Consider the following 27,136-nt stretch of genomic DNA (forward strand, 5'->3'; position numbering starts at 1 on the left):
TTTCACTACTACAAGACAGTAACCTCAGAAAAGTCACACAACAAACAGCTGCACTGAACTATCTTGCTTACTTTAGTAAAAATTCTCATCCTTGCCTAGGACTTAGTGACTAGACACACACAAAATACTTCAGTTTGAAAGAATGTGTTTTAAACTTTCCCATACATGCATCCATAGATTATAAAAATATAATAATTCCAAATTTCAAAAGTATACAAATAATTCAAACTAAATCTCCCAGTATACTTGCCAAGTGCCCTGAAATCAGGAATGTTGCTGCCCTTTCCGCAATTTCTTCCGAAGTGTAGGAACAAAAACAACTCACTGGTACACTGGTGCTGGATAGCTGAGAACACCATGACTCACATGCCAGGTGCTTAAGAATCCATTAAAGTGAACTAAAAAAAAAAAAAAAGTTTGCTCAATCATATAGGCCATATAGATGAGTCCATATATTTTATTTAAAATGCCCATTACTCAGCTCCAAAGTCCCCAAATCACAGTCCATTTTAATTTGCACAATATTACAGAATTGAGAAGAAAAGTCAACCAAATACTGCTACTTGTTCATTTTATGCATCTCAATGCTATTTTAAACAATTGATTATCTTAAAAACTAATTCCATGTATGACCATGCTTGCATGTACTCGACTCCATGAGTTGGACAATTTGTCCTAATTATATTTACAGCAAAAAACATCTCTTCTAGACGACCTTGAACAATGCATTCTGTCTTTATAGCTCTGCCTCACACTAATTAGGATATATATTCTTTTCCTCTTCTGATGTGATTGCTAATGACCTCCTTGATGAAGAAAAGGCAGTAGTTATGTGCTTTTTTAATTATCAGCTGTTACTTAGTTTAGACAATTTACCAATAGATAATAGTAAATTAGGTAGTCTCAGTAAATATCTCAAAGTTTTGAACATGATCTCTTTCCTGGGTCTCTAAGGCAATTATCTACATCACACGACAGAGTATTTTCTTTTCCTAGGAATATGAACATGGCACCAACTAGAGAGTGGAGGACAGCTGATAAAGAGGGCTGGCACAGACCATTCTGGGCTGTCTGAGGGAGCAGGGATGCTCATCAGGGCAAGAGAAATGCACCACTGCTACTGAACAACTGGTGCAGAACTCCACACTTTCCCAAATAATCAATATTTGTCCTAGATAGCTCCAAATCTTATAAAGTTACCACTCTTTCTTGTTACAGAGAGGGAGTACAGACAACTGAGATAATTTCATGCCAATTTTCTCTCCTACATACTTCAAACTCTGTATTTTTAAGCCATATTTCCAAAGCAGAAACCTAGCAATTGATGCAACTTTTTCAAATACTTTTTGTAAAGTAAACAGAAAGAGAGGGCTTTTCATTATACATGCATTTAGAATTTTATATAGAAACTATAAAAATCTTTGTTGTCTCAGCCTCATTTTGTCTAATCCCATAAACAATGGGAGCACAAAACCTACATGTTTCTAAATTAAAAAGGAATAAAATCTAAGAGATTAAATTCTCATAGCTGTTATGGAAAGATTCCTCCTGACCCCAGTGATTGCTTAATTGACTGTGGAGTGCTTTGTTAAGTAAAAATGCACTTGAGCATATGGCTGGATAGTTTGCTGAGTCAGGTGCTTAGCAGTTGCTTTAGTTTAGTTCCTGATCTTTGCAAATGACAAACCATTTTTTTTACTTCCCCATCATATTTCCTTTTCCATTTCTACTTCTAAAATTTAGACTTTTTAGCTCTTGTGTTGCCTTTGTCTTCTTTTACACTGGTTTACAAATAATTTTCCTCCTTTTTTGCAAGATTTCTTTGTTCTGACTCCCATATTCCACACAAGCATTTCCCTTCCACCCTGTTAAAACCTGTCCCCATGTGCTCAGATGCATTGATGTAATTATTCACTGGGGGTTCCTTAATGACTGATCAGCTGCACACTTTCCCAGTTTAGAATTACTTCCCTCAAATGAATCATTTATTCAGAAATGTGCAGTATTTTAAGTTAGACATTGGGCAGAACAGTGCATAAAATAAGGCATATATAGCATAGATTTGTTGTTTCAAACTATAATTACTTTGAGTTAATTTTGCCACAGCTGAAATTGTAGTAGGATTTCACTGGAGAGAAGGGAAACTTCCTCCAAGATACAGTAATTAAAAAAACCCCAACTTGCTTCAAAACACACCTCAGGACTATTTCTACAGAAAACTTAGTTACCAGAATGAGAAGGAGAAACTTGGCATGCTCACTTATGCATTTTGAATGAGAAACAAGACTAATTTCACCTCCCTGTGCTGACACAACTTTGTCACGTACAACAATCATTTTGGTGGTTTTGGTGTCCATGGGAGCTCTGTGCACGATCCTGATCCTCTCTTACATTTCAGACTCTCTCTGTCAATCCATAAATGGAAGAAAGAAATTTTACTCAGCAGCTCATGAGAAGCTAAAGCAGTGAGATGTCTCATAACCATCCTTTACACAACTGGAAAGAGCTACAAAGGAGTGAAGAGAACCTACACTGGAGTCCAAAGGTTTGGGCAGCTGTTAGAGACAGCACCCACTTGGCTGCACCATGATTCCATTGTCCAACTCTTCTTTGACTTTCTGCTGCCTCAAGCCATGCTAGATCCCAGTGGCTGATAAATGAGGCCCCTGTGTGCCACCAAAGACTTATTCCATCTGTGCCAGTATAATTAATATCTACCATTTTGATGTTGCCTTATTCATTTCTACATGTATTTGCAAATTGTGTTATTTAAAATATCAACAACTTAAACCAATGTCCATATAATATCACACGGGAAACACTGTCAAACTTCATGCTGTAATGAAACTGCTTTTGAAAAAGAAAACAGAACAAACATTTCAGCATAAATTAGAGTGTGTACATTTAACAATAAAACCTGGACAGAAGAATTTTTTTACATAAATTACAGATAACTTTTAGTGTTCTACAGAATGATCTACGTACATTTATTTTCCAAGGTTTCTAAATGTTTAACCTGTATGTGTTTCTAAATGTTTAACCTGTAATCCTACACAGCCAAGACATTGTGCCAGTGCCCATGTGAATATTTGATCTGTGACAGTACTGTATAAACTTCAGTAATATGCTTTTCTCCTTGTCAGAGATGGATTTTCATTTATCCCATACCCAACAGAAAAGCATCATATATATTACATAAATTAGGTGAATTTCAAAAAAAAAAACTTCATGAGATCTTACATATTTTAAATAATTGTCTTTTATATAATATTTAATGTTATATTTTTAGACAGTGATGAAAATAGTCTGATCTTCTTTATTTGGGAATACAATCTGCACATAAAATGTTGATTTCTAAAGACCTTTAAAAGCAAAGTACAAATAAAGTCCCCTGACCAGCTCTGGTTTTGTTGGTTTTGTCACCTCCATATATTTGGGCACCAAATACAGCCTTCTTAACATCATCTTAATGGGACAATGATGTGAATTTAGTTTGTCATTTTTACATTTTTATTCTACATAAAAACCAAAATTGAATTAAGTGTTCCTTAAACACCCTCTTACTGAAGTGTTCAGATTCAGAAAGGTGACAGAATATTTAGAGTATAGCCAAGATACCCCTCACAGTTTGTACAGCAGTATAAAAGTTCATCTCTCAGTCAGTTTCATTTTTCAAAGCAAAAATATCAAGCCCAAAGTCCCCATAGGCTCCACCACAGAGCCAAAAGTCTCCAAAGCTTGCATTCCAGCAATCCTTTATTCTAAGCACAAAAAAAATCTGCATGGGGAAAAAAAATCTGCACCACTTTATGGAACTTTGACTTACTTATCCTTAAAGTTACTTACTATAGAAGTAATAGACATACTAGAATTATTCCAAAGTAAGTAAATTGGGATCAGTTGAAGAAGCTTACTAAGCACATCCTTAAATTCAAGCACATTGAGATTCCCACTGAAATTACTTACTAATTACATACTTAGGAATACGTTTCCTGAATCAGTTTTGTCTTTGTAACATGATTCTTTCAAAAGGGTGAGAAATAACAAAACCCTCTAATTTTACTGGAGAAAGAAATGACATGAATGACCAGATTCTTAGCATAAAAGAATATTACAATAATCTTGATTCCAAATGAAATATAAACATGGGCAGGATATAAATATATCATTTCTAAAGATAAAGTAATTTATGCTTTTTTACTATTTTCCATGAGGTCTAAGAGATTCTTTAAGTTTAAAGTTGTTCCAGAAAAAAACTGACACAAAATCTACAAACATTCCATACCTAGTATTTTGTCTTCATTTTTAAGAATGTATTTGTTTCTAAATCAAGACATCCATACATCACATTTTAAAAGCCAGTTTCAGAACTAAGGAAAAGCAGGACTTATAGCAAAAATGCTAAAACATATTAGAAATAACACTTTAAGCGCATCCAAATATTTTCTGCAACTTTAAATTTGAACTCAAATTCTCTAAATGAAAAATTGTTAATTACAATATCAAATTAATACACATGAAAGAAGCCAGTCAAAAAGCAATCATATATCAATTGTTTATGGTTTATCCAATAAAATCCTGAATAATGTTTAAGCAATGTCATCTGCTTGATCTATCTGTTGCTGGAGTTTAAACAGCCAAAACCACCACCATTAGAGTTCCAAGGAATAATTATGTATATAAATAGATTACTGCTTTTGAATTCATTTTCTCTCCATCTGGTGTACATTTTATTTTGACCGCAAATGAGGTACTATCCTAGGAAACTAATTAACAATTATTGTAAACAATACCAAAGAGAGCAATCTGATTGATCTAGTGAGTGCATTCCCTGTTTGCTCTGTGGCACAGCAACAGCGTCCAAGCCATGACTAGGCTGGGTAGGAGCACAGCATTGTCTCTATTCTAGCAGGTGTACAGTTCAGCTTATATTCTTTTTCCTTCTAAAATAAGAGGTGCTGCACATTCTTTCTGAGGAAACACCAGTGCAACACCAACATTTCAAAATTACTTTCCACAAATCTATACTGCTGAATTCTTTTTCTGTCAGATGTTCTGTATGGTGTTGGTTCTTTCTAAATGGCTTTGAAGGCCCAAAGGCTTCCAAGGACACAATTTACACTCAAATTTTTTCTTCAAGACAAAATATTTAAATGTAGAGATCTTTAGGACAGGGCCATTGTTATCTGTCATGTCATATGCAACCCTGAGTGGGGAGTGGACAGTAATGTTGATGAAGAAAACGTAAGTTTTTTGAAATCAAAATGCTATCCTAGGTTATTTTTAATTTAGGAAGAAGAAATTAATTTATAATTTATTTATTATTTATACTGCAGTATAAATTATATTATAACTAGGATTGAACTTCATAGAAAACATCCATGCTGATAAGTAACTGAGGGCCAGAAAATTAATTGGACCCTTCACTGTCCACACTGCTTCATTTCTCCCTTACTGCCGGCATCTTTTGGGCTGCAAACTGAGCAAAGTTTGAAGGAGATTTCAGTTCAAAAACCAGAGCCAAAAGTCAGTATGGATAAGGTTACATCAGTTCTGCCTTTTTCTGCATACTCAGCCCTTCAGTGCTGTCCCAGAAGTTTTTCCATCCCCACAAACCCCTAAAAATCCTCATGCTGCACTCCTAAACACTTATACATAGCTTCACTTCCATTCTGTACAAATGTACAGCCCTCCTGAGCCGGACAAACTGCCCTCAGCTTGCTTTAGAAACTTTAAAATGAGAGGAGCACATGAGGGATGAAGGGTCCAGCAGAGAGCCTGGCAGGGGGCTGCAGCAGCCTTCTGCCTGCTTTCCCCACTGTGTCACGCATCCAGCAGATTAGTGATGTCTCCTTCAGAATTCAAGACACTCTCCATATTACTCTCTATTCAACATTCAGTGTAGCATCTTCAGAAACCAAATGTGATTCCTATCTACAGCTAACATACTGTTGTGGTTTAGGAATGGTACTCCCCACTCCAGTGCCCCCACCAGGACTCTCCCAAACCACATACCACTTGATTGCTCACCCTTCCCTCCTTCCCTTCCCCGCTTCTGCTCCAGAGATGGAGCTGGGAATTGGAGGCATAAAAGATGAAAATCATGGGTTAAGATAACAACAATTTACTGGAAACAGCAATGAGATAAGAAAACAAACAGTAACAGCAACAAAAGGTATAAGATAAAGAAACAGTTTACACAGAAAAACACAACAAATGCCATCTGACTCTTCCCCACCACACCATGCTTTTTCCCACCGGAAAAGAATGTCCTTCATCTTGGAAACAGAGAGAATCCCTTTCCCCCACCCCTGGCAATGAAATAAGTTGGTATCAAGTAACATTACAGTCTTGGCCACTCCACCTCCTGCTGCTCTGGGCCAGAACCAGGACATGTGCCAAGAGATTTAAACTGCCTGGGCAGGGGGTTATGCTGGACGATCTCAGGAGATCCCTTCCAACCATGACAATTCCATAACTCTCAAGCTCCATGAAATGGATGACTTGCCAGTAAGAACAAGTTAAGCACTGTAGAGATGCTGTGAACAGATCCTCAAGCCTTCTCGCTCCTTTTTCACAGTGTCAGCCCTGTCTATGGAAATGGGAACATTAGCAACATCCATCTGGAAAGTTATTTAAGCTGTTGTGAAATCCAGATGTTACTGCTGGCTGGGAGTAGCTCCACATTCAAATGGCTCTTAAGAGATTTGGGTTTCCAAGGTGTTGACCATCCTCAATCTTCCTTCCCATTGCCTACACTGGGACCCAAAATGCATTCATATTTGATGTCTTTAAAATGCTTTATAAAACTATAAATTATAAACCAGAATAAAGCCTTTAGTTAAGCTGTATAAGAAATCAATCAAATATTAATTCAATGAATAGTACTGTAAATCCTCTTCTCTAAGATTATCTAGAACCAGAAAAATAACAGTTTTAAAATCCAAATACTTTGGCCACTTTAAAATTAATTTACTTCCAAAGATATTTATGTTCATGCTGAACAGGTTCAGGATTTCCTGATTCTCTGGAAACTGTGCATCCAAACACTTCCTAGAGATTTGCAGTTCCATCTCATTTTCTCATTCCCCATCCTTTTATAATGCCATTCCCTTTCCTGCTGTACAACTCATCATATTGATGACAAAACATTTAACCTCTATGGCCTTATCTACCACAGCAAATCAGTGGCCTGTATAAGAAGCACAAAGATGCACCTGTGTTCCACTGACAGCATAGAAATTTAATTCACAACACATCATAAAAATTAGGCTTGCATAGGAGCATGTCCTTTAGAACTCAGTCATAAACAAAAGCTAGGAGTAACCAGAAACTCTAAGAAAGCAGCTGGTTTAAGAAACCAGCTTATTAAATCAGGCCTTTGCCTTGAAGAAATTTCTGTTTTCCTGTGTTCACTGGCATACAGAACATAAGTGATGGTGGCCTTAAGCAACTGCCTAACCATGACTAAAGAGCCAACCATGTTCTGTTTGAAATCTTGGACTAAGTATTGCTCCAAGTTGTTACAAAATGACAAACAACAATGACAAAAGATTTAAAAACATATGGATTTTCTTTTTCTCTAAATCTTAGGTTTGAACTACTACTTTATTTTCTTTTTTTGTGTGTGAAATTGCTCATCTGATTTTCATTATGGAATACTTAAAAAGTATATGAACCTTACAAGCCCATCTTGCACAATGATGCTACAAAAAGTGCCCTGAGGGCCAAATTGAAAAGAAGGATATTGTTAGACAATAAAATATAATTATCTCCTTTTATGCTAAAGTGCTTGAAAATATCCCAAGATGTATAAATTCTGCATGTTTTATCTAAAGAATAATCATCTTAAACAGAAAAGGAGAAAAGGTAGAGGAGTACAAAATTTTATTTTCTCTTATTACAAAGATTCCCTGTTCCTGTCATCACCAGGCTGACTTCTCTCAGATTAGAAAAGACTGCAAGAAACACACCTAAAGAAAAATTTTCTCTCCCAAGCAGAAGTGTATTCAGACTCACACCCCAAACAGCAAAGTTCTCTTGTTTGTTGCTCTGCATCCATGATTCATCAGAAGAATGTCAAGGCTGGAGATCTTAGCTTAAAATCCGCACATTCTAATGTAGTTGTCAAAATGAAATAAAACCATGTTTATTTACTGTTATGAAATATCTGAAATATCTTTTTTGTTTGAACACATCCACAGCATGACCAATTATGGTTAAAAGAAAGGAATTTCATGTTGTCTTTTAGTATTTAAATATTTCATAATAGCATATATTAAGCAGTGAAAAACCTACTTGCCACTTTGTCTAGATTAATTATCCTGAGCTGCTTTTCACTGACTTCATTCTCTCTAACTGGGTGAGGTAATTTCATCTTGCATGATATAAATCATTGGCAAGATTAACAATATATATTAAGATGATGTATGTTTTATTGCTGCTCAGCTAAACATGTCAGCTAAAGTAATTATGAGTATGAAGCTCCATTTATTTTTCCATAATGAGACCCTTTAAGTCACCCACATTTGGAATGAGGCATATCCACCTCAGTCTCTTTCAAGAGCATTATGTCATTTCATATGGGGTTGAAAGTTCATTATCCAACACACAAATCTTTTACTCCCAAAACTCTATACTTTAAGAGGATCTCGGGAAAAATTAGGGCTATCAGCACTTCAGAAAGTAAATAAAAATCCAAATGTGTTCTGAGGACTGGATGGCTGAGGGAGATGGCCAAAGAATTTAGGACATTCCATTTCTAAGTCACTCTTTTCATTACGTACTCTATGAGTTATAACAGAGAGTTTCTGCTGCAAACTATTTGATATTAACTCCCTGGCCTGAGACCAGATACTCATGGATGAAATCCAGATTTTGCAAAAAAATCATTGTATGGGTGGAACTCTTCCTGGCAGTCACAACAAGAATTGCACATGCAAAGAAATTATTACCTACTCTGAGATGGAGAAGTTTTTTTGAAAGAGGTGAAAGGCCTATGAAATGAGCAATTTCTGTGTAATAACTTGTGTAGTTTACATCCAACTAGCAAAGTATTTGGTGCCACATAGCAAAGTGTGTCAGAAACACTCCGTGCTCATTGGGACTGGTTCCATGATGTAGAAAGGCTCAGGGAGAATTATAAAAGTTCAAGGCATCTGCTGAGAGAGATAGCTAATGCTGTGTGACAAAGTTCATTAGTAATGAACTTTGAATTAGTAACTTTTTCATTAGTTCAGTCTTGTAACAGAGGTGCAAGAAATAAAAACTGCTTTAATGAATGTGGAGATGCTGCTAAACTAGAGGGAGGTGTGATAATGAAAAAAAGATCCTTGGAAATGGAAAATTGCAAACCAAAAATGACAAACTGAAATTCAACCAGAAAATGAAGGGTGAGTTGCTCCCCATCTGCCCAAACATGGTAAGCAGATTTCTTTGCCAAGGAATGTGCTCACAACCACCAGGGTACACAGCTGAGAGCTCTGGGAGTCTCAAGAAACAACTGATAACCGATGCTTCAGTAACTCAAACAATCCCTAGCAGAAGGAGATTACAGTCTCTGTAACTCTTTAGCTGTTTTCCAATAAAATTATTTATCTGAAAAGCACTAAGCATGATAGCTCATATAAGAAAGGCAGAGTTAACATAAGGATGGAATGAAAGACTTGTCTAAAGGAACAAGGTGAGTTAATTCCACTGAATACAACACACCAGTATTATTAATAGGTTGAATGGGCAGAAATACCTTCAAAGCTGTTCTAGTCTGTCAGCTGGCTCTATCAATCCAAGTGATCAGAAAACCCCAAGCAAACATCTCCCTCATTATGACCTAGATTGAGCCAGAAGAAACTGGACAACTCAGCTCAAACTGGGGAAACCTTCAGATAAAAAATTTCTGAGGTGGCCCCTTTGACTGGCATGGACACAGAAACAAGGGACCTGCAGCCTGAAGCAAACACACAGAACATGCATTTCTCCTCTGACTGTGTCTACGGAGTTCTCAGTTCCTTCTCTCCCCTTTTTCCACATACAAGATGATGCTCATAAAATGAAAGAATAATTTTCTCTATCCGAAACTAGTGCTGCTGTGAGCTGGATGTCAGTCTGGAGGACCACCAGAGATCCCTTTAAAACTAAAATATTCTTTGAAAATCATGCTTCATGCTTACTCATTTGTTTGTCTACACATTTAGAAAAATGTGATCAAATTTTGGTATTTTGTAAACTGTTGGAAGGTACTTGCTCAGTTTTAAAATATGTTATTGAGGCCACTAATAACTTCCTCAACTATTTTTTTCCCAGCTTTGAGACCCATATTCCCACCCTGCATCCACCACCCTGCTTTTTGATTTATGCTTCTTATGATTATAAAAAGAAGTGACTATATTTAAGAGATAAAAAGTTATTCAATACATATCTTTAATCTCGGTGTATAGTTCTTCAAATACTTGGTTAAACCATCCTTGAAGCCATTAATTGAACAAACAGAATGTCATGTGCATTGTGTGCCAGATACACTTGGTTAAACTATCCTTGAAGACATTAACTGAATGAACAGAATGTCATGTGCATTGTGTGCCAGGGATACATTCAGCCCTGATATCAGAAATTTGTTTAACTATGTCATTACTTTTAAAAATGAACTGAAGTACCAAATATGTAGAACATATGTTTTATGTCCATGTATTTTTCGTACGTGCACGTGCATGTGAGCAACATGCAGAATCTTAGTTCCAAAATTTAAAATATCATTTGAGTTACTCAGTATAGTTATGGATTACCTATTCCCTCACTTCAATACTTCAAAAGGAAATGTTTGTGAGATGTACTATGTGCAAAATTAGAAGCAAAGTTACTTTTATAATTTTTAAGGCTCTTCAATTAAAATTTACTGAGAGTAAATTTAAAAAAACTGTAAAATTTACAGTTTACTCTGAACAATATATAGTTAACATGTACAGTGCTTTAATAAACAAAAATTAAGCTTTATACCTTTAGCAGTTGATTCTGTTCTTGGCTTGTTTACTTAGATTCTAATATAATAGTCAGTAGTTCTCATCTATTTTTACAGTGTGCAGTACAGGATTAGATTTTTTTCACCCCTTATTAGAATGCATATTAGATTTCAGCCCTTGAAATGATCATGGAACCATAGAATGGTTTGGATTGGAAGGGACCTTAAAGTTTACTTTGTTCCAACCCCCCTGCCATGGGCAGGGACACGTTGCACCAGAACCAAGTTGCTCAGAGCTCCATCCAACCTGGTCTTGAACACAAGGATGGGGCTAAGCAAAATTGTATTTTTTTGTTTTCTGACTGCAAACTGTTGCAGCTGCATTTGAAATTTATAAAGACTATTTCAATACTCATGTAATATTTTTAATGAGTTTTGGAAAGGCCACTCTGTGAAAGTAATAATAGCTTAGTTTGTGTATCAGACAAACTTTGATGGTACATGCATTGTTGTGATGTGTACCTCACATGGCATGAAGTGAGACTAGCAGAAATCCTCTACTGAGACTTGCTTTCTTATGTTGTACAAATAACCTGTCTTGTGTGCTCTTCTTCAAATGCATAAAGAAGTCTTGCAGGAAAAAAGACACAGAATTTCAGACACAGCATTTTGAATATGAGATTTCATATTCAATTGTATTTACAAAGCAAAAATGTTCAAATTTAGTCTGCTTTACCTTATTTTTAGATTAAAAGTTGGGCAGGGAGCTCAAACTGTGCAAAATGCCCACACTATCAGCAAACTTAATAAAAATATGAAATATGTTTGTTGGTGTGTAACAAGCCCACTTAGGCCACCCCTCTCTGCTCCTGACCCAGGAGCTATGAACAGACCCCATCACCAGTCCCACAGAGGAGCACTAAGCAATCCCTCTCCTCCTCACCATCCCAGTCTGTCCTTTCTGAGGAGGCTGTATCCACACAAGCTATTTCTCATTTTTTTTTATTTCCAGTGATGTCTGTGGCAAGAGTAGTAGACAGAAGGCTCTCAGCCAGGCACAAGTAGGACATAGCAATTATGTGGATAATTATGACAGCATCAAAAATGTTTCATGAAAAATAACTGAATTCCCAAATGGTCTAACTAGAAAAAGGCCCTTATCATAGTTTTTGTAATGTGTCCTTCCACAAGAGGGGGAATATCACTTGTTAAGACAAGGAAAGTTAAGGTTCTTTTAGAAGTGACAGCATGTACTCAAGTTTTGCAGATTCTATCAGAGGTCTGACATCCACCTTCTTTTCTATTTAAAACAAACAAAATTTTAACTTGTCACAACTAAAATGTACAATCTAAAATGTAAACGTTTGGAAGATCAGGAGAATAACCTTCCTTAATAGTATCTTCATTGTTTTTTACCTAACAGCAGTTTTTCAATTTGGATTTAAAGCATTCTTGCACTACATTCTCCAGCCCCTTGCCCCCTGTATTTTTTCTCAAAAATCTTCAAGTTGACTCTAATTCTTCAGTTGTTTGCAAAACTTGTGATAAAATGTTCAGAAGCAGATGGATAACACACACAAGCAGCAGATCAGACAGCAAGCACTACAATGGAATCAGCAACATTAAGCACAGTATGTCTAATACCAACAAATATACCAGAGATCAAAATAAAGTTTTTAAAATCCATTGATGCAATCTGCAGTTCCACCAGCCAGTGAAGAAGATGCAATGTAGCTGCCAGTGAAGGTACAGAACACTCTCACAAGGAGCTCACCAAACTCTGAGTGTTGGAGGCTGCTGATTAATGTGGTGCAACTGTTGAAAAGCACCAAAGTGCAAAAGGACACTCACAGCTGTTTGCCTGGGGCTCCAGCTGCTTCCCCCCAGCCAGGGCACAACAGCAGCACACCCAGCCACCAGCACCTGGAATATTCCTCAACACTGAATAATTCTGTGCATCTCATGCAGGCATCCCCAGTTCACAACTATTTTCCCTGTTTTGTTTTTTGTTTTTGTTTTGTGCTCCAATATTCTGCAAACAGCTAAAAGAAAAATGGTTCCTCATTAGATGTCCCTCACTCCCCACTTAATGGAGCCTTATTAGGATTTAATGACAAACTATTGCATATTAATACTATTGAAGCTTTATTCATATTTTGATTTTAGAGGATATATGTGTGTGTATATATGTGTGTAGAAGAATTGTTTAAAATCTCCACATCCTTAGCTTTCTCAAAAGAATATTCATATACCTTCCAGAATGCAATTGCCAACATGCATCTTCATGATTTACATAATAATTTCAAATAAGAGATCGTACTCAAATGTTTTCATAATACTATCCTTCAAAAGAAAAGAAAAAAAAATAGCAATAAAAAATAAAACAGCATTACTCACATCTGGAAGGTTTTCATTTCTGGACAAACACAGCACGTCAGATTCTTAACGTATCTAACTCCTACATACATCATGACTGATGAAGTTCAGGGAGCCTTTGTAGAAAATACAGCTCCTGGGAATATTTTTTAATCTGCTTACTATATAAGTTTATACACTCCAATTTTTCTAACTTGCAAATAGAAAAAAGCTTTTCAATTAACACCTTGATGTATTTATTTAATTTTCAACACAGACTACATCAGATTATTCTGAATTTTACCAAATATTTTTGTGCATGAATAATTCTTTTTATGATATAACTGTTTCTAACATACAGGGGCAATTGGATTTTAGTTGTATTCAAAAGTACATCTATCATATGCCTCTAGTGATCAATCAATAAAAGCAACCATCTGTCGCTTTTATTAGTTGCTCAAAGCAAGGAATTGGTGGGTTAGCATTCTCACTGAAGCCAAGGAAAGTAGAGAAAATGCCTTCTGTGGTTCAGATCCTATTTTAAAGTCTGCTTAACTTCTTATAGATTAAGTAATAAACACAGGCAAAATAAATACATCATTGATAGATACATCCCAGGAGATCCACTGGCAGACAGAGGGAGGCAGGCTGAGTTTCAAGGGCTAAAAATAGAAAGCTGTACTTGCAACAATTCTGTGGCCTATGACAGATGCCAGCCCAAAGTACCCCGATGATGCAGATGGGACATTCTGATGCCCACCCTCACCAAAGCTTTCAGGCCATCTCCGGGCCACTCATCGTTGGCTCCTTTGGCAGGAATGCAGCTGCAGCCCTGCAGATGGCGCTGATTAACGCAGCACAGCCCTGCAGGGCCAGGGCAGGACTGCCCTGAGCACAGCCCCGTGCGTGCACTGCCCCCGCCGCGCCGCCCACCAAGGGGAGAGGGACGCTGCCTGTCCTCACTCTGCCACTGCCTGCAAGCTGCAAGGCAATCGGGGCTGCTGGGGGAGGAACTGGGCAAAACTCACAGCCCAAACTCACAGAGGGAGGGAGGGCCCCTCCCCACCACATCGACTCCACCCGTGCATTTAGCTCCAGAACTCCCACCCTTGTAATTCACGTTACACTCAAGCATAACCCAGCTGAGGGGCAGGCACCGTCCATCCCACAGGCAGCAGATGTACCCAGTCACACCGCTGCCAGCACATCTCACTCCTTTAGTCACGGGAGCAGAGGGGATTGTGTTCGGCATACACCCAAAATTTCAGCACTGGGGTTTTTTTTTGTTTTTTGTTTTTTGTTTTTTTTTTTTTTGTTGTTTTTTTTTCCTGGAGCCCATCACAGCCCCTGTTCAATTGCCTGTTACAAAGAACAGAGCACGGAGAAGAGGCAAAAAGTGTTCCTACTGACAATTTTGCCTCAAAGCAAGTGGTTGTGGAACAAATTCCCTCTTCACTGTCTCACAGAATCACAGAATCACCAGGGCTGGAAAGGACTCCTGGAGATCATGCAGTCCAAGCACCCCACCAAGGCAGAGTCACCCAGAGCAGGTTACACAGGAACCAGGTGGGTTCTGAATGTCCCCAGAGAGGGAGACTCCACTGTGGAGAGCTTTATGGATAATTGGCTAGCTGAGAAAGGCCACTTTGATGTGATACCATTAGATAAGGATAGGGGAAACAAGCTGGGGATTAAGTAGTCAGTGTCCAATCACTGACAAGGGTCATGGTGACCTTTGCTGCAACATGAAGATGGGGGAGAAAATCTTTTGCCAGAAAAATGAAGATAGCCTAGGTAGAATAGCCACAAGAATGCAAACATAGAAATAAAATAATCATTAGAGCATAGAAGTAGGTGTGGTTGATTCATGTGTGTTTTAACCAATAATGAGCTCAGCTTTGCAATATGTATAAGCTTCGTTAACACCAATATAAATATGTGTGAGCTACCAATAAACTTTGAGATTTGCTGTTCACGCATATCGTGTGCTGCAATTCTTCCGCCGTTCACGACACTCCACAACCTCTCTGGGCAGCCTGTCCCACTGCTCTGCCACCCTCAACATAAAAAAGCTCCATTTTAGCTTTCTGCAATATTTTAATATACATAAACACAACAAGTTATGAGAACTATACAAAAGTGCACAAGGGACATCACTGCTTCATTGCATTTTATATAATTTCTTTCTTTAAAAAAAATCCTTGAACTAATTTACTATCTAAATAATAAATTATTAGATGAATTAATTTACTGCTTAAATAAATTATGACAGGTCTACACTCCCTCTGGCTGCCACCCACCTCCAACCCCCTTTCTGGGGCTGCCTGCAGCCCACACAGCTGGAAAGGAAAGCAGAGACTGGTGCAGAGTAAGTGAAGGGTACAAGGACAAGCACTAAGAGCCACATGTAACCACTGTTTTCAACAACAAATATGTTCTTCCCTTTCAGAATATTGTACACAATATACTGCAGACCACTAGACAGCTTCCCCCCTGTTCATGTGAGTATTCCTGCTGGCAATTAATCTTAATTAATCTTGCAAAAAAATACCCCAAAAAATACCCTTTTCCTTAAAAGAAATAGCAGCTGAAGAAACTGAATTACAGATGAAAGCAAGGAAAGCTACTGAAACACACTCGAAGTAAATAGTGTTATTCTGCAGAGAAAAATGTAATCTGACAAAAGTTAGAAGCTTAATTGTGAGAAGACCCCTGAAGTTCAACAGGATTTTCAAATACAGTTTTTCAGAAGAGCCCAAGTTTAACTGCTAAAATGCAAAGGATAAATTCACTTCAGAAACAACTTAATTTCATATGGAGTGAAGCACTGTCTGCCTGAATACAATCAGTTGTTTTAGAATTCATATTACAATAGGATCCTAAAACTTAAACGGGTAAGCTTATTCATACTAGGAAATAAGTGAACATTTGAGTATAAAATAAAACTGACCCCAACAAGATTTGCCACAAATAAACCAATTTATTACTTTTTGGCAAGTCCCATACAGCATAAGCAAGGATCTTTCACTCGCTATATTAAATTATTTAACTTTATACAAACTGTAAACATCTTCAACATGACAAACTCTTGGTACAGGTGTTCCCCAATTCTGGCATCTTTTCTCTCTGAATTAATCAAACAAAACTTTTCTCTCTGAATTAATCAAACAAAAACCCAAATAAACCAAAGAACTGTGTATCTATAAAATGCAGCATGTACATTTTATATCACATCAATTCTAAGCAAAGCAAAGTACTTTTTATTATTTTTAGTGAAATTTGTAATGGAATTATGAATAGAAACATTTTTTCCATGCTGTTGTATCCTATTTTTTGTTTGAAATTAAAACCATCATTTTATACAATCAAGGTAGTAAACCAAATTTTACAGTAGCCAGCTGGTTTGGTGCATAAACCAGCTATATTTATTACACTATAACAGATAAATAAGAATGTAAAAACTCCTGATCTGGTTAATACTTTGTTTTCCTGGCAGGTACCAGCCTTAAAGAACTGCTGTCCAAAAACTCCTGCTGTAATTATCTGGTTTTTTTTACCCCCTCTCTTTCAAAGTGCTTTAATTCAGACATAATCTGACCCATAAAGTGATCACTTATCTCCCTCTTAAGTAAGAGCAGACTTTTCTAAGTTCCAGGAATGTAAGTCTGCAGGCTAGCTTTATTGAAGTACTACAAGATACACACTGTTAGGTCATAATCCACAAACCAGGGCAAAGGTGTTTAATCTTTTCATGAACCACTTTTCTCCAAACCAACTCAGCAGCAGTAAAATACAACACTTTTATTGACTAAGGCTTTTTAAAAATTAACAAAATCACTTGTTAAAAAACATTTGCATTAAAATTTTGGTTTCAGTATGCTCCTCATTTTGAAGTCACATTTACAGACAACAATCTACATTTCTAATGTAAAAAGTCAAGCCATATTAAAACCTTTCAAGTCTCTGTGCATCATAAGAAGCAATTAAAATAAACTTAACTCTTTTCCAGATCAACTTTAGTTACTGATAAAACCCAAGGTGATTACTTCTACAGCTTGTGTGCAACCAGTTGTTTTAAGCATTATAAAACATCACACTTTAGATGACAAAGTGCTTAGATCAGCAGATCCAGAAATTATAAGTTCAGATGAGTTTCAGTACCTCAGGTGAGGACACTGAGGAGCTCTGTAAGATTTCGGATTCACCGAAATGCACAGCTGAAAGACTATGGAGAATGAACAGTGCAGTTAACTTGCACTGACAGTACAATGTACAGTCATTAATAACAATGCACAAGAGTTGAATTCCTACTGCCAACTCAAAAAACCCCCTACAGAGACCCTTGGTAAAAATCTTACATGGAAGTCTTTAAAAAGATTGTGCAATTCCTTCAGCCAAGCCAAGATATTCTGCTGCTGGATTTACCTCCTCATCTTCTCTGCCCAAATAAAGAAGGGAATCAATACTACATTGTTGAAATTAGATCCTAATAGGGACTACAGAAACACTGCAAATATTCCATAAGAAAAGTACAATCAGTTCTTTCAAATGCCTGAACTCTTCCATTATCATGAAAATCTGACAGAAATATTGGAACAGGGACCTTACATTTTTCAGGTAACCTTAAATTTTCAGCAGAAATGCAGATTAACCAAAACGAATTTTTACTACTTGATATTTTCTCTGCAGTATTGGGAGGAAGCTCTATTGAAAAAAACCTGATCTACACAGCCACCATTTTACAGAAGATCTTCTAAACATAATTAATACCAGTAAGTTCAAAATATTGTTGTGTGGTTTTGGTTTGGTTTTGTTATAAATCAAGAGCCATGTCTGATTTACAGTCAAACCTTGCAGGGTCTTGTATTTTGTATTTTTTTTTTTTTAATTTCTAATCCATGCCATTTACTTTCCAGTCTTACTGGGAATTTCCTGTAGCCCAACACATCACGATGCAACTGTTATCCATGCGAATGTACAACTTCTGTATGCTAGCTGCTGTTCTCTGGAGCAGTGTCTGTTAGAACTTTCACAGAATTGTAATGTTCTCCTAATCCATAGGCATGCCTCATATACCTAAAAAAAAGTTACAGAAATAGTGTTCAGTTGAACAAAAAGTATACATCATGCCAAACAGTAACAGCACTGGAAGACAACTGAAATAAAGCCAAGTTTTAGCAACAAAAACATATAGGATCATTACATAGAAGAGTATTAATAAAGACAATTTTTATTTCTGGTGACTTCCAGGCACAGTTTGACAAATACCCTGAATAAGGAAATAAGTTTTCTCCATCTTGTATCAATGTCATTATTATTTTGTAAGTATTTACCAGGTAAAATGACCTTGCAGCATTCTCTAAATGAGTGACTGATACACATCAGACACTAATTACAATTTCTCCAATGTGTGTCAATCACAAACAATTTCTGATCTGCACAACCATTACTCAAGCACTGTTTCAACATCAGATGTGTAACAGAAAACAAAAGAGCAGATGAGAATCAAAGCTGAGCCCTCTGTTACATAAATAAGTGCACTAAATTTAAGTGATAAAATTGCATACTTACACAAGTGTTATTGGTTTCCCTGAATATTCTTCACCAACAACAATGGGAGGAGAATCCATCTGCACTACTTCAATAGGTGTTTGCAAAATGTGTGACAAAGCCCTTAGCTTTAAGGCAAAAACAATTTAGTAATAAGATTAAAGACAATGTAGGTAGGAGACAGGAAGACTAGGCATTTAATTTTAGCAGACAGTTCAAGCATAACATTAGAAATATTTTCAGAAATTATGCTTTATTAAAATAAGCAAAATTATTTTAACTTTTAAAACGTTAATTGAAAACAGATTGCCTTAATCATTGTTTAGAGGATACAACATTGGGCTAGTTTCATTAATTTGCTAACTCTTCTCATAAAAAATTCAACAAACTAAAATACATATGTATTTTTTGAAGCACGAGTTCTCGTTTACATGACAGCAACCTAACAATACACCCCACTCATTGTGTCAGTCTTTCTAATGATATTTATACCAAATGAATTCACTAACTTGGATGTTGTCAAATACATCAGAACAGTGGTGCACCATCAGAAAGATGGTGGGAAAACAACCTATAACCACAAGAAAAAGTTCTTAATAAGCTATTTACGACTATGTTTCCTTATGCCTTCATGTATTCTTTCTAAAGAAGCCCTTTTTTAAGGTGTATTCACCCACTTCAGAATTTCACAAATAAAAATTATCAATACAATACTTACTTCCAGCTGACCTCCCCATGCAGCTGTATTTGCAATATCGTCACAGTATTTCTCAAATTCCTCTGCAGGAAAAGACAACATTTAGTACTTGTCTTGGTTAAGAACAAGCAGCTGAGGAAAAACACTGATTGTGCAAACTAGAGGCAGAAAAGTACAAACACATTATTGGAAAATACGTATGTTCACTGAAGAAAAGCAGAGAAAAACAGTTGTCAAAAAAAAACCCCAGACTCATTCTGTTTTGAAAAGAAAATTTCAGACTGAAGAGAGGGATAAAAAAGAGTAAAAAAAGAAGTACAGCTAATACTTTAATTTTTTATTCAGAGAACAACAGGTAACAACACACATGAAATTGCACACAGTTTCCTTCATGTCAAGTTTCAGAGGATGTTTAGACACTTTAGAAAAGAATGTGACAGCAAGTAGTGTATCTAGGTCTTAAATTAGCCAGGTGTCAGGTATGTTTAAAAAATCTTGCAACTGCATGTAGGTAAACAGTTGGCTAGGGTTTATTTAAATTTCCAGATTAGCTGCCTTGTTTTTAACCTCTGAAGTATTTATTCTTAATAGTCCCTCTGTAAATAGCTAATCTTTTCAGATCATGTTCTACAAATACCAAGTTTAAAGTTTGTAAATTACAAACCCTCAAGCCTCTGAACCTTACAGATTTTAAGAAAGAAGAATCTTCAGATTTTCTGAAGACTGCTCAGAATGACTTCTCATTCATTTCCTTTATAACAGAAAAGCACAATTCCTTGTTGCTGTGCAGAATTTTATTCAGTATTCTCCTGGGACACACCTAACCTGTGACATTAATCTCTGTCAACATGGGAAAGACAGCACCCAGTGACCACATGAAATCCACAGCAATGGCTATTAAACAAATGTAGCATTAAGTTAATGAAATTCATACAGTCATTTTTGTGGTGTTCAAGGCATAATGAATAAATCATATATTGCTCAAAGAAGAGGTACATAAACTCTGTTTTTACTCAGCCTACACCGTTACTTCACACTAAAACTCTTAATATTTTTTAATTTAGTCTATTTGTAAAAAAATGGTCCCAAACTACTTTGCAGTGAAAAAAACAAGACAGAATAAGAAAATGCATCTATTCAAACTATTATAAAATAGATTTGATTGAATTTCACACCCATTTTTAACAGCTTTCCTGTGTACATTGAAAACACCAATATTAAACTTGACAAGAAAATAATTCCAACCTGGTAGACAAGCTGTTTATAATAACAAAATCACATCCCAGAATGAGTTCACATCATCTAGTAACCAGCAAGTTCTGTTTTGTTCTGGTTTTGTTTTTCTTTTTTTTCCAATGGGGAATAATATTTCCTAGATTAATTTAAAAATATATATTTAATTAGAGATCCAGGTGTACCAAGTTTCATAGCAGATCATAATTCTGTGTTCCATGGAACACAATACAGTAACAAAGTTACAAAAACCATAAAAGTCCCAATTAAGCTGTAACTGAGACTGAGATTTATCAGAAACAGTTATAATTGTTTTTAAAATCTTACCTCTGCTATACATATCTCCAGTATTAGGGTTTGTAAGAAAAGGCAAGAAGTCATCACAGTGACTTTGCATATACTTTGCTGTTTGGTTCCTCAGAGTTGCTACAGTCCAGGAATTTTGGTGATCCTTGAGCTGATCTTCAATAGCTCTGTACATGCAATGGCCATCTGAAGGGATTTGTTTAATCTCTAAGTGCCTTGCTGCCAATAGGCAGGCAAGTTTCTGACTTTCAAGATGTCTAGCACCAGTTAAATTTTGTATCTCAGCTTCAGCTATTCTTTCTTCTCTTTCTTTCTCCAAAGCAGCTTTTTTCTCCTTAGATTAAAAACACACAAAAATTGCATCAAATGTTAAAATTTAGAATATGCCCGTACGGTTCTTGGCTTAGTGCTTGCTTCTAGCTCTTCCAATGCTTTCTCAGTACGTTCTTATCTATAAAATATTTGTCTGAATCAGTACTACCAGATTCAGACTGATCTTGGGGACCTCCTAAACCCAAACTTTAGCAAATGCTAAGTGACTAATACATCCCAACTGCCTCCACAGTTAACCACACCCAAAATTATATGACAAGAGAAATCTTAATTAAATCAACATGCAAAATAACACTTTACAACACTTATATAGTCTATTAATCATAGTGCTTTCTTCAGGATCAACTATTTCAACACTCAAGGATGGGAACTCTTAATTAAACTCAGAAAATACTGCTCTTTCATAAGAAGTGTGAGATCTACCAGTTAAGTATAGGACTGCATAATGGAGCTCATGCCATGAGACTGAAACTCTCTCAGGACAGGTACTCTACATCATAAAAGACTGCTCCTAACCTAAAGGATGGATAAGAATGCATGTAGAGAATATTAGTAGGGATGCAATAATACAAAAAAAATACTTTCCTAGAATGCTTCATAAGTTCACGCTGATGTTAACATGGGAACAAGAACCAAAATAAATAAGCAAATAAACAAGGAAGCAGTAAGAAGAATTACCTTTCCATTTTCATGCTTAAAATTCACCACAAATCAAGACCAGACAGGTTTAGGCAATAAGAATATGGGAAAACTAGACCAGAGTTCCTGGTTTGCCTAGACATGGTGCCATGTTTGTAGTGACATGTAACAGGGGATGAAATATGCAATAAAGCAGTGTTCCCCTGGCCATGACCCAATATTCAGGCAGGTACAATGACAATGTTAATCCATCACAACATATGATGTCTAACCAGATCTAAGCCTAACAGAACAGGACATTAGGTAGTGTTTCTTAACAACTTGATATTTTACAGAATTTCTTCAGTATTGATGTTCTTTCGTTAAATGTATAAAGTACCACTAGTTGCATAATTTCCACATAGTATTTTAATTCAATTACTTTACTGCTTTAATAATATTTTTAGTGAGAGTCTTTAAAAAATAATTTGCTTTATAAGTTTTTTTATGGCTCCCATTTTCTGACCTATTCTGATACTGGCTCACAGCTGAGGGTAGAAAAGTACAATTACTTATAAAATCATTACATATGTCTAGGCAGCAGTTTAACAGATTCTCAAGGCATCCAGTAGGTACAGCATCAATACAGAATTACCCAGGTAATGTCCCCAGTAAAAATGTTTACCTTTGGCTATTACAGTTAAGTTTAGCTGAAGATAATCAATCAGTTATTTGCAAAATGTTTAACATGAAGTCATACCCGCCTCTTCTGTGCTTTTGATATTCGATGATGCTGAATCTGCTGCTCTACTCCTTCAAGCTCTATATTTGCAACCCCATCAGCTATGGAATCTGTCTAAAAGGGAAAAAAAAAGTCAAATGTTCTTATTAGTATAAACAATAACGAAGACATGCATCTTCTGAAACAATTTTAAGTTTTCTTCCACAGTATTTTTATGAAGTTTAACCACAAAGATCCATGTATAGCAGAGAAGCCATCAAAGTATTTCACATCCCAAACTACTGTCTTGCATTTTGTTACTTTCTACAGTCCCAACAGAGTTATGTGCATCTCAAATTTAAGCTGTATGTTCTCTAACATACTGCTTACTGGCTGAAAGGTGAACACTGCTTACTGGCTGAAAGGAAAAGCTTTCCTCACCATGCCAGCCTATGAGGTATCCAAACAGCCATTAGCAAGTTCTGTGAAAATTAAAGCAGAAGGGTCCATCCTCTATATCAAAGCATAACGAGGAGTTGAAAAAGACAGAGAGTTGAAACTTCTCAAGAAAATGACAAACCTAACTCAGTAAATGTATGAGCTATACAAAAAGATCAGTCACCCTGTTGACAAAACTGCAAGGCAAAACACACTGGATGAGTCAAACACCTGCTGAAGCTTTCAATACTTGAGTAGTCTACATAAGATAACCAGAGAGGCAATATAACAGTATCCTAAAAAAATAATTCTCTAACATAACTGAGTTACCCATGTAGCCTTAAAAGCAACACAAAATACTACTTGTGGTGGTGCATCTTTCCCCCCACTCTACATTTACTTTCTGTTACAGCTTGGTATTTGTGTAATGAGTTTGCTTGTAAGCCTCATCCATGGATTCAGTAGCAGAGTAAATCTTGCCATCAAATTTTGTCATGCTTTTGCAAATTTATATTAAACCTGCTTTTGAAATATCTTTTACAGCGATTCTTTGGCAACCAAGCCACTCTCTCAAAAGAGCTCAACAGAAATCCCTCACTGTTACATACCCCTTCTAGCACTGCCCACTTACTGTAACAGCTAAAACGTTCCTAAGTTGAAAAAGAGTTACTAATACCGTGAAAAAGAGGATAACTGCTTTGAATTACTATTTCACCATAATTTTTAAAAATTAAAAAAGCCCTAACATAAATTGTACCTGTACAACTTCAGCTGAAGTTAGGGCACCTACCTTATTCTGTTCAGGTGAAGCTTCCTTCAGCTGCTTTAATTCCTCCTTGTGCTTCTGTTCAAGTTCTGCCTCTAGTTTAGCAACTTCATCTGCCAGCTGTTTTCGTCTCTTCTTATCATTCTTGGGAACAGCATTTTTCATGCCTTGAATTTTTGCTGTTAGAGAAGCAGTGTAATAAAACATTATTTCTTAATATATACTCTATGGTCATTGCAGAAAATGACTGCAAGTCACACAGAAAAACTAATTTACAAACATCAACAAATCAGTATAATAGTTTAGCTGTGAGACTGCTGGTTCTAATCTTCACATTTTCCAAATGGCTATATTTTTTCTTAAAAGATGTAAACTGCCTTTTCTTTCTTTCTCTCAAGAAGAGAAAAGCTTATGCCAGGTTACTAATAAAAATACATATGAACTTCATCAATGCAGCAGACTTTGGCCTGTTGCCTTGAGAAAGATTATGTGGGCATCAAAATATCAAATCACACAGGAAAATGCATAGTTTTTAAATTACACAGCAGACTAAAATTAAAAACTGACTTTACCCATCCTAATTAGGACAAACTTTCTAAGAGCAAAATGGGTATTGAAAAAAAAATCTTAACTTGAGTAAAGCTCCTAAGTATTTCTAGGCTGTAAGTCAATGCTTCACTTCTAAAATCACAGAATACTTTGGTTAGAAATGGTGTTGAATGGAAACCTAGTTCTACCTCCTTCTCAAAGTGGAGCTAAATTCAAAGCTGCATCAGGTTATGCCAATTCAGATGCACCTGAAATTAATTCAGGTGACTGTGCAGTCTCCAGGGATCAGCATTCTGCAATCCTTCTGGGAAACTTTTTTCCCAAAATTTAATGATTCTTGCTATGAAAATATTTTCCCTTATTCTTCCCAGGAAGATTTTTCTTGCTGCCCTTCAGCCCATGTCTCTAGTCCATCCTCTATTCTTTGATGAGTCTGGCTCCATCCATTACACAGTAGAAACTAGAACCACATTCCCCCATAGTTTTCTCATGTGTTCCTAAATGAACACTCCCCCTACTTCTGCCACTTCTGTATTCACTGTTTTAGAGTTACATCAGCAATTATTTAACACCCTGCTTGCTATTCATCACCTGTACATTTTCTTGTCCTGCATCCTTGACTGACCAATTGAGCTGAAGATGATGGCAATGATAATGAAACTTTTCAAAGGGAGGCAGGAAGAGGCTTACACTGAAAGATTTATGTTAAGCATTCAGCCCCACAGATGAAGCTGCTTATGACAGAAAAGCAGCATTGTTCCTTAAAATTAACATAATAGAGGAAAAATGAATCCAGAACATAAAAGGCACACACAAATACACAGGAGAGAGTAAGGGTAGTGAAAAGGGAGGAGGGGATTGTGAAGACAAGTACCATGAACCAGAGAAGGTGCTGAGATTTTCAGAGGTTGAGATACACCTTGTGTTAGTTCTCACCAACAGCTTTGTTCTCTGGTAAACAGTTCTCAATGCACATACCACGAATCTATTTTACTAGTAGGCAAACGTACCTACCTGTAAGTCAGCTGCCTCTCCCAACTGGGAAGAAAGGGACTCTGCCTTGCAGACACCCCTCCCACCATTGGGTAGCGGAGAACTGCCATTATCACCCCATCTCTAGGTGTAAAATCCCTCTGCTCCTCAGCCACCCCCAGTGAAGGTGCCATGCACCCCAGCCACCTCTGACAATGCCTGATTCGTAAGCCTCTTCAATTTCAACCAAATCTGAGGGAGGAACAGGCCTCTCAAAACAGTAAGTTCCTATAGATTTAGTGACAGTATGCAACCTGACTCCTTTCTTCTTTAACCCTCCGATAAGAGGTTGCAGATGGGCCTATTTCATTACATACCAAAAAACCAAACAAGGAAAAGGCCTTATCAATATACTAAGAATGAGAAAAGCTTAACAAAAATGATATAACAACTATGAAACTCAACAGAATCCATCTATCAGACCTCCTTAATTATACGAATATATTGTAATAGGGTAGGTCAAACGACGCAAAGTGTTACAAGTTTATATTGAAGCACCATTCATTATGGATGGACAGGACATGAAAATTCAGTTCAGGTCAACTGCCTGAATGAATGAAGAATGAAGAAACTTGGAATGAAGAAACATATCAGGCTGGGCAGGAAGAGCCCCTGTGCAGGCTTTTCAATCTAAAATGCCTTAAACGACCACACCTTTTTCAACTTGAAATCAAAGTACCAAACCGCGAACATCACGCCAATAGCCCAGCATTAAGTCACGGCTCCCGAGGCCAGGGCAAGGCGAGCTCCGCAGGCCGCCCTCACGCCGAGCGCAGCCCGGCTGCCGCACCGCTGCCCGCACGCACCATTTGCTCCCGCCGTCCTCGTCCCCCTGCGAGGGCACTGCCAGGGCTGCTCCCTCCTTCTCCACAGCCGCCGCCGTCCCTCCCGCCCCTCCGAGCTACTCGCGCTGCCGAGCGGGGCTTCCTGCGAGGGAAGGCGGAGAGGGGACGCCGAGCCCAGCCGGCCCCGCGTGTTCCCTCCGCCGCTCCCCAGCCTGCTCCCCGCTCGCCCTGCACCAGGCACAGCGCTCCTCACCCTGGAGCTCCCGCTTCTCCTTCCGCTGCCGCTTCAGCAGCTGCTGCAGCGGCCCCTCGGGCCCCGGCTCCTCCTCCTCCTCCGAGCCCTCCATGGGCGCCCGCAGCCGGCGGGCGCTGCTGACCCCCGACCCCGGCGGGAGGCGGGAGCTCGTCGCGCTTCCGCCAGCGCCGCCCCGCCCGGCGCCGCCTCCGCCGCGGCGTGAGGGGCCGGAGCGGCCCGGCCTCCGCGCCGGGGCTCGGGGTCCTAGGCTCGGGGTCCTAGGCTCGGGGTCCCAGGTTCAGCTCCTGGAAGGGAAAGGTGGCCCTTGGTTTGTTTAGGGGCTGTGAGCGTTTCTGTCCGCTGATCTCTGCGGGATACTCGCTGCTGCCGTAATGTCCCGGTAAAGGACTCCCGTGGACAAGTGTGCCCTAGGAAAAAGCTATAGATTTAGTTCAACCTAGAGGTAGATCCTGTTTTACAGGGAGGTGAGAAGGGAATCGCTTAGGGGTTGTACGCAGTTTATCACATTAAGGAAAAACAAATTATTTAACCTGTTCGTTTCTG

The 27,136-nt window shown here is 37.7% G+C and overlaps 1 protein-coding gene across 1 annotated transcript; it reads right to left on the reverse strand.

Moving 5' to 3' along the window:
* Positions 1-16,269: 16,269 nt before the first annotated feature.
* OTUD6B (OTU deubiquitinase 6B) lies at positions 16,270-26,716 on the reverse strand. Its single transcript, XM_066565513.1, has 7 exons — positions 26,591-26,716; positions 23,996-24,150; positions 22,807-22,902; positions 21,117-21,429; positions 19,578-19,639; positions 18,881-18,987; positions 16,270-18,385 (listed from the first exon to the last, which is right to left on the reverse strand). The coding sequence occupies exons 1-7, from the start codon at positions 26,682-26,684 to the stop codon at positions 18,301-18,303; spliced, it is 912 nt and encodes a 303-aa protein (XP_066421610.1). The 5' UTR covers positions 26,685-26,716; the 3' UTR covers positions 16,270-18,300.
* Between the last annotated feature and the right edge of the window lie 420 nt (positions 26,717-27,136).

This window comes from Molothrus aeneus, chromosome 1, assembly GCF_037042795.1.
Source record: "Molothrus aeneus isolate 106 chromosome 1, BPBGC_Maene_1.0, whole genome shotgun sequence".
NCBI classification, from domain to species: Eukaryota; Metazoa; Chordata; class Aves; order Passeriformes; family Icteridae; genus Molothrus; species Molothrus aeneus.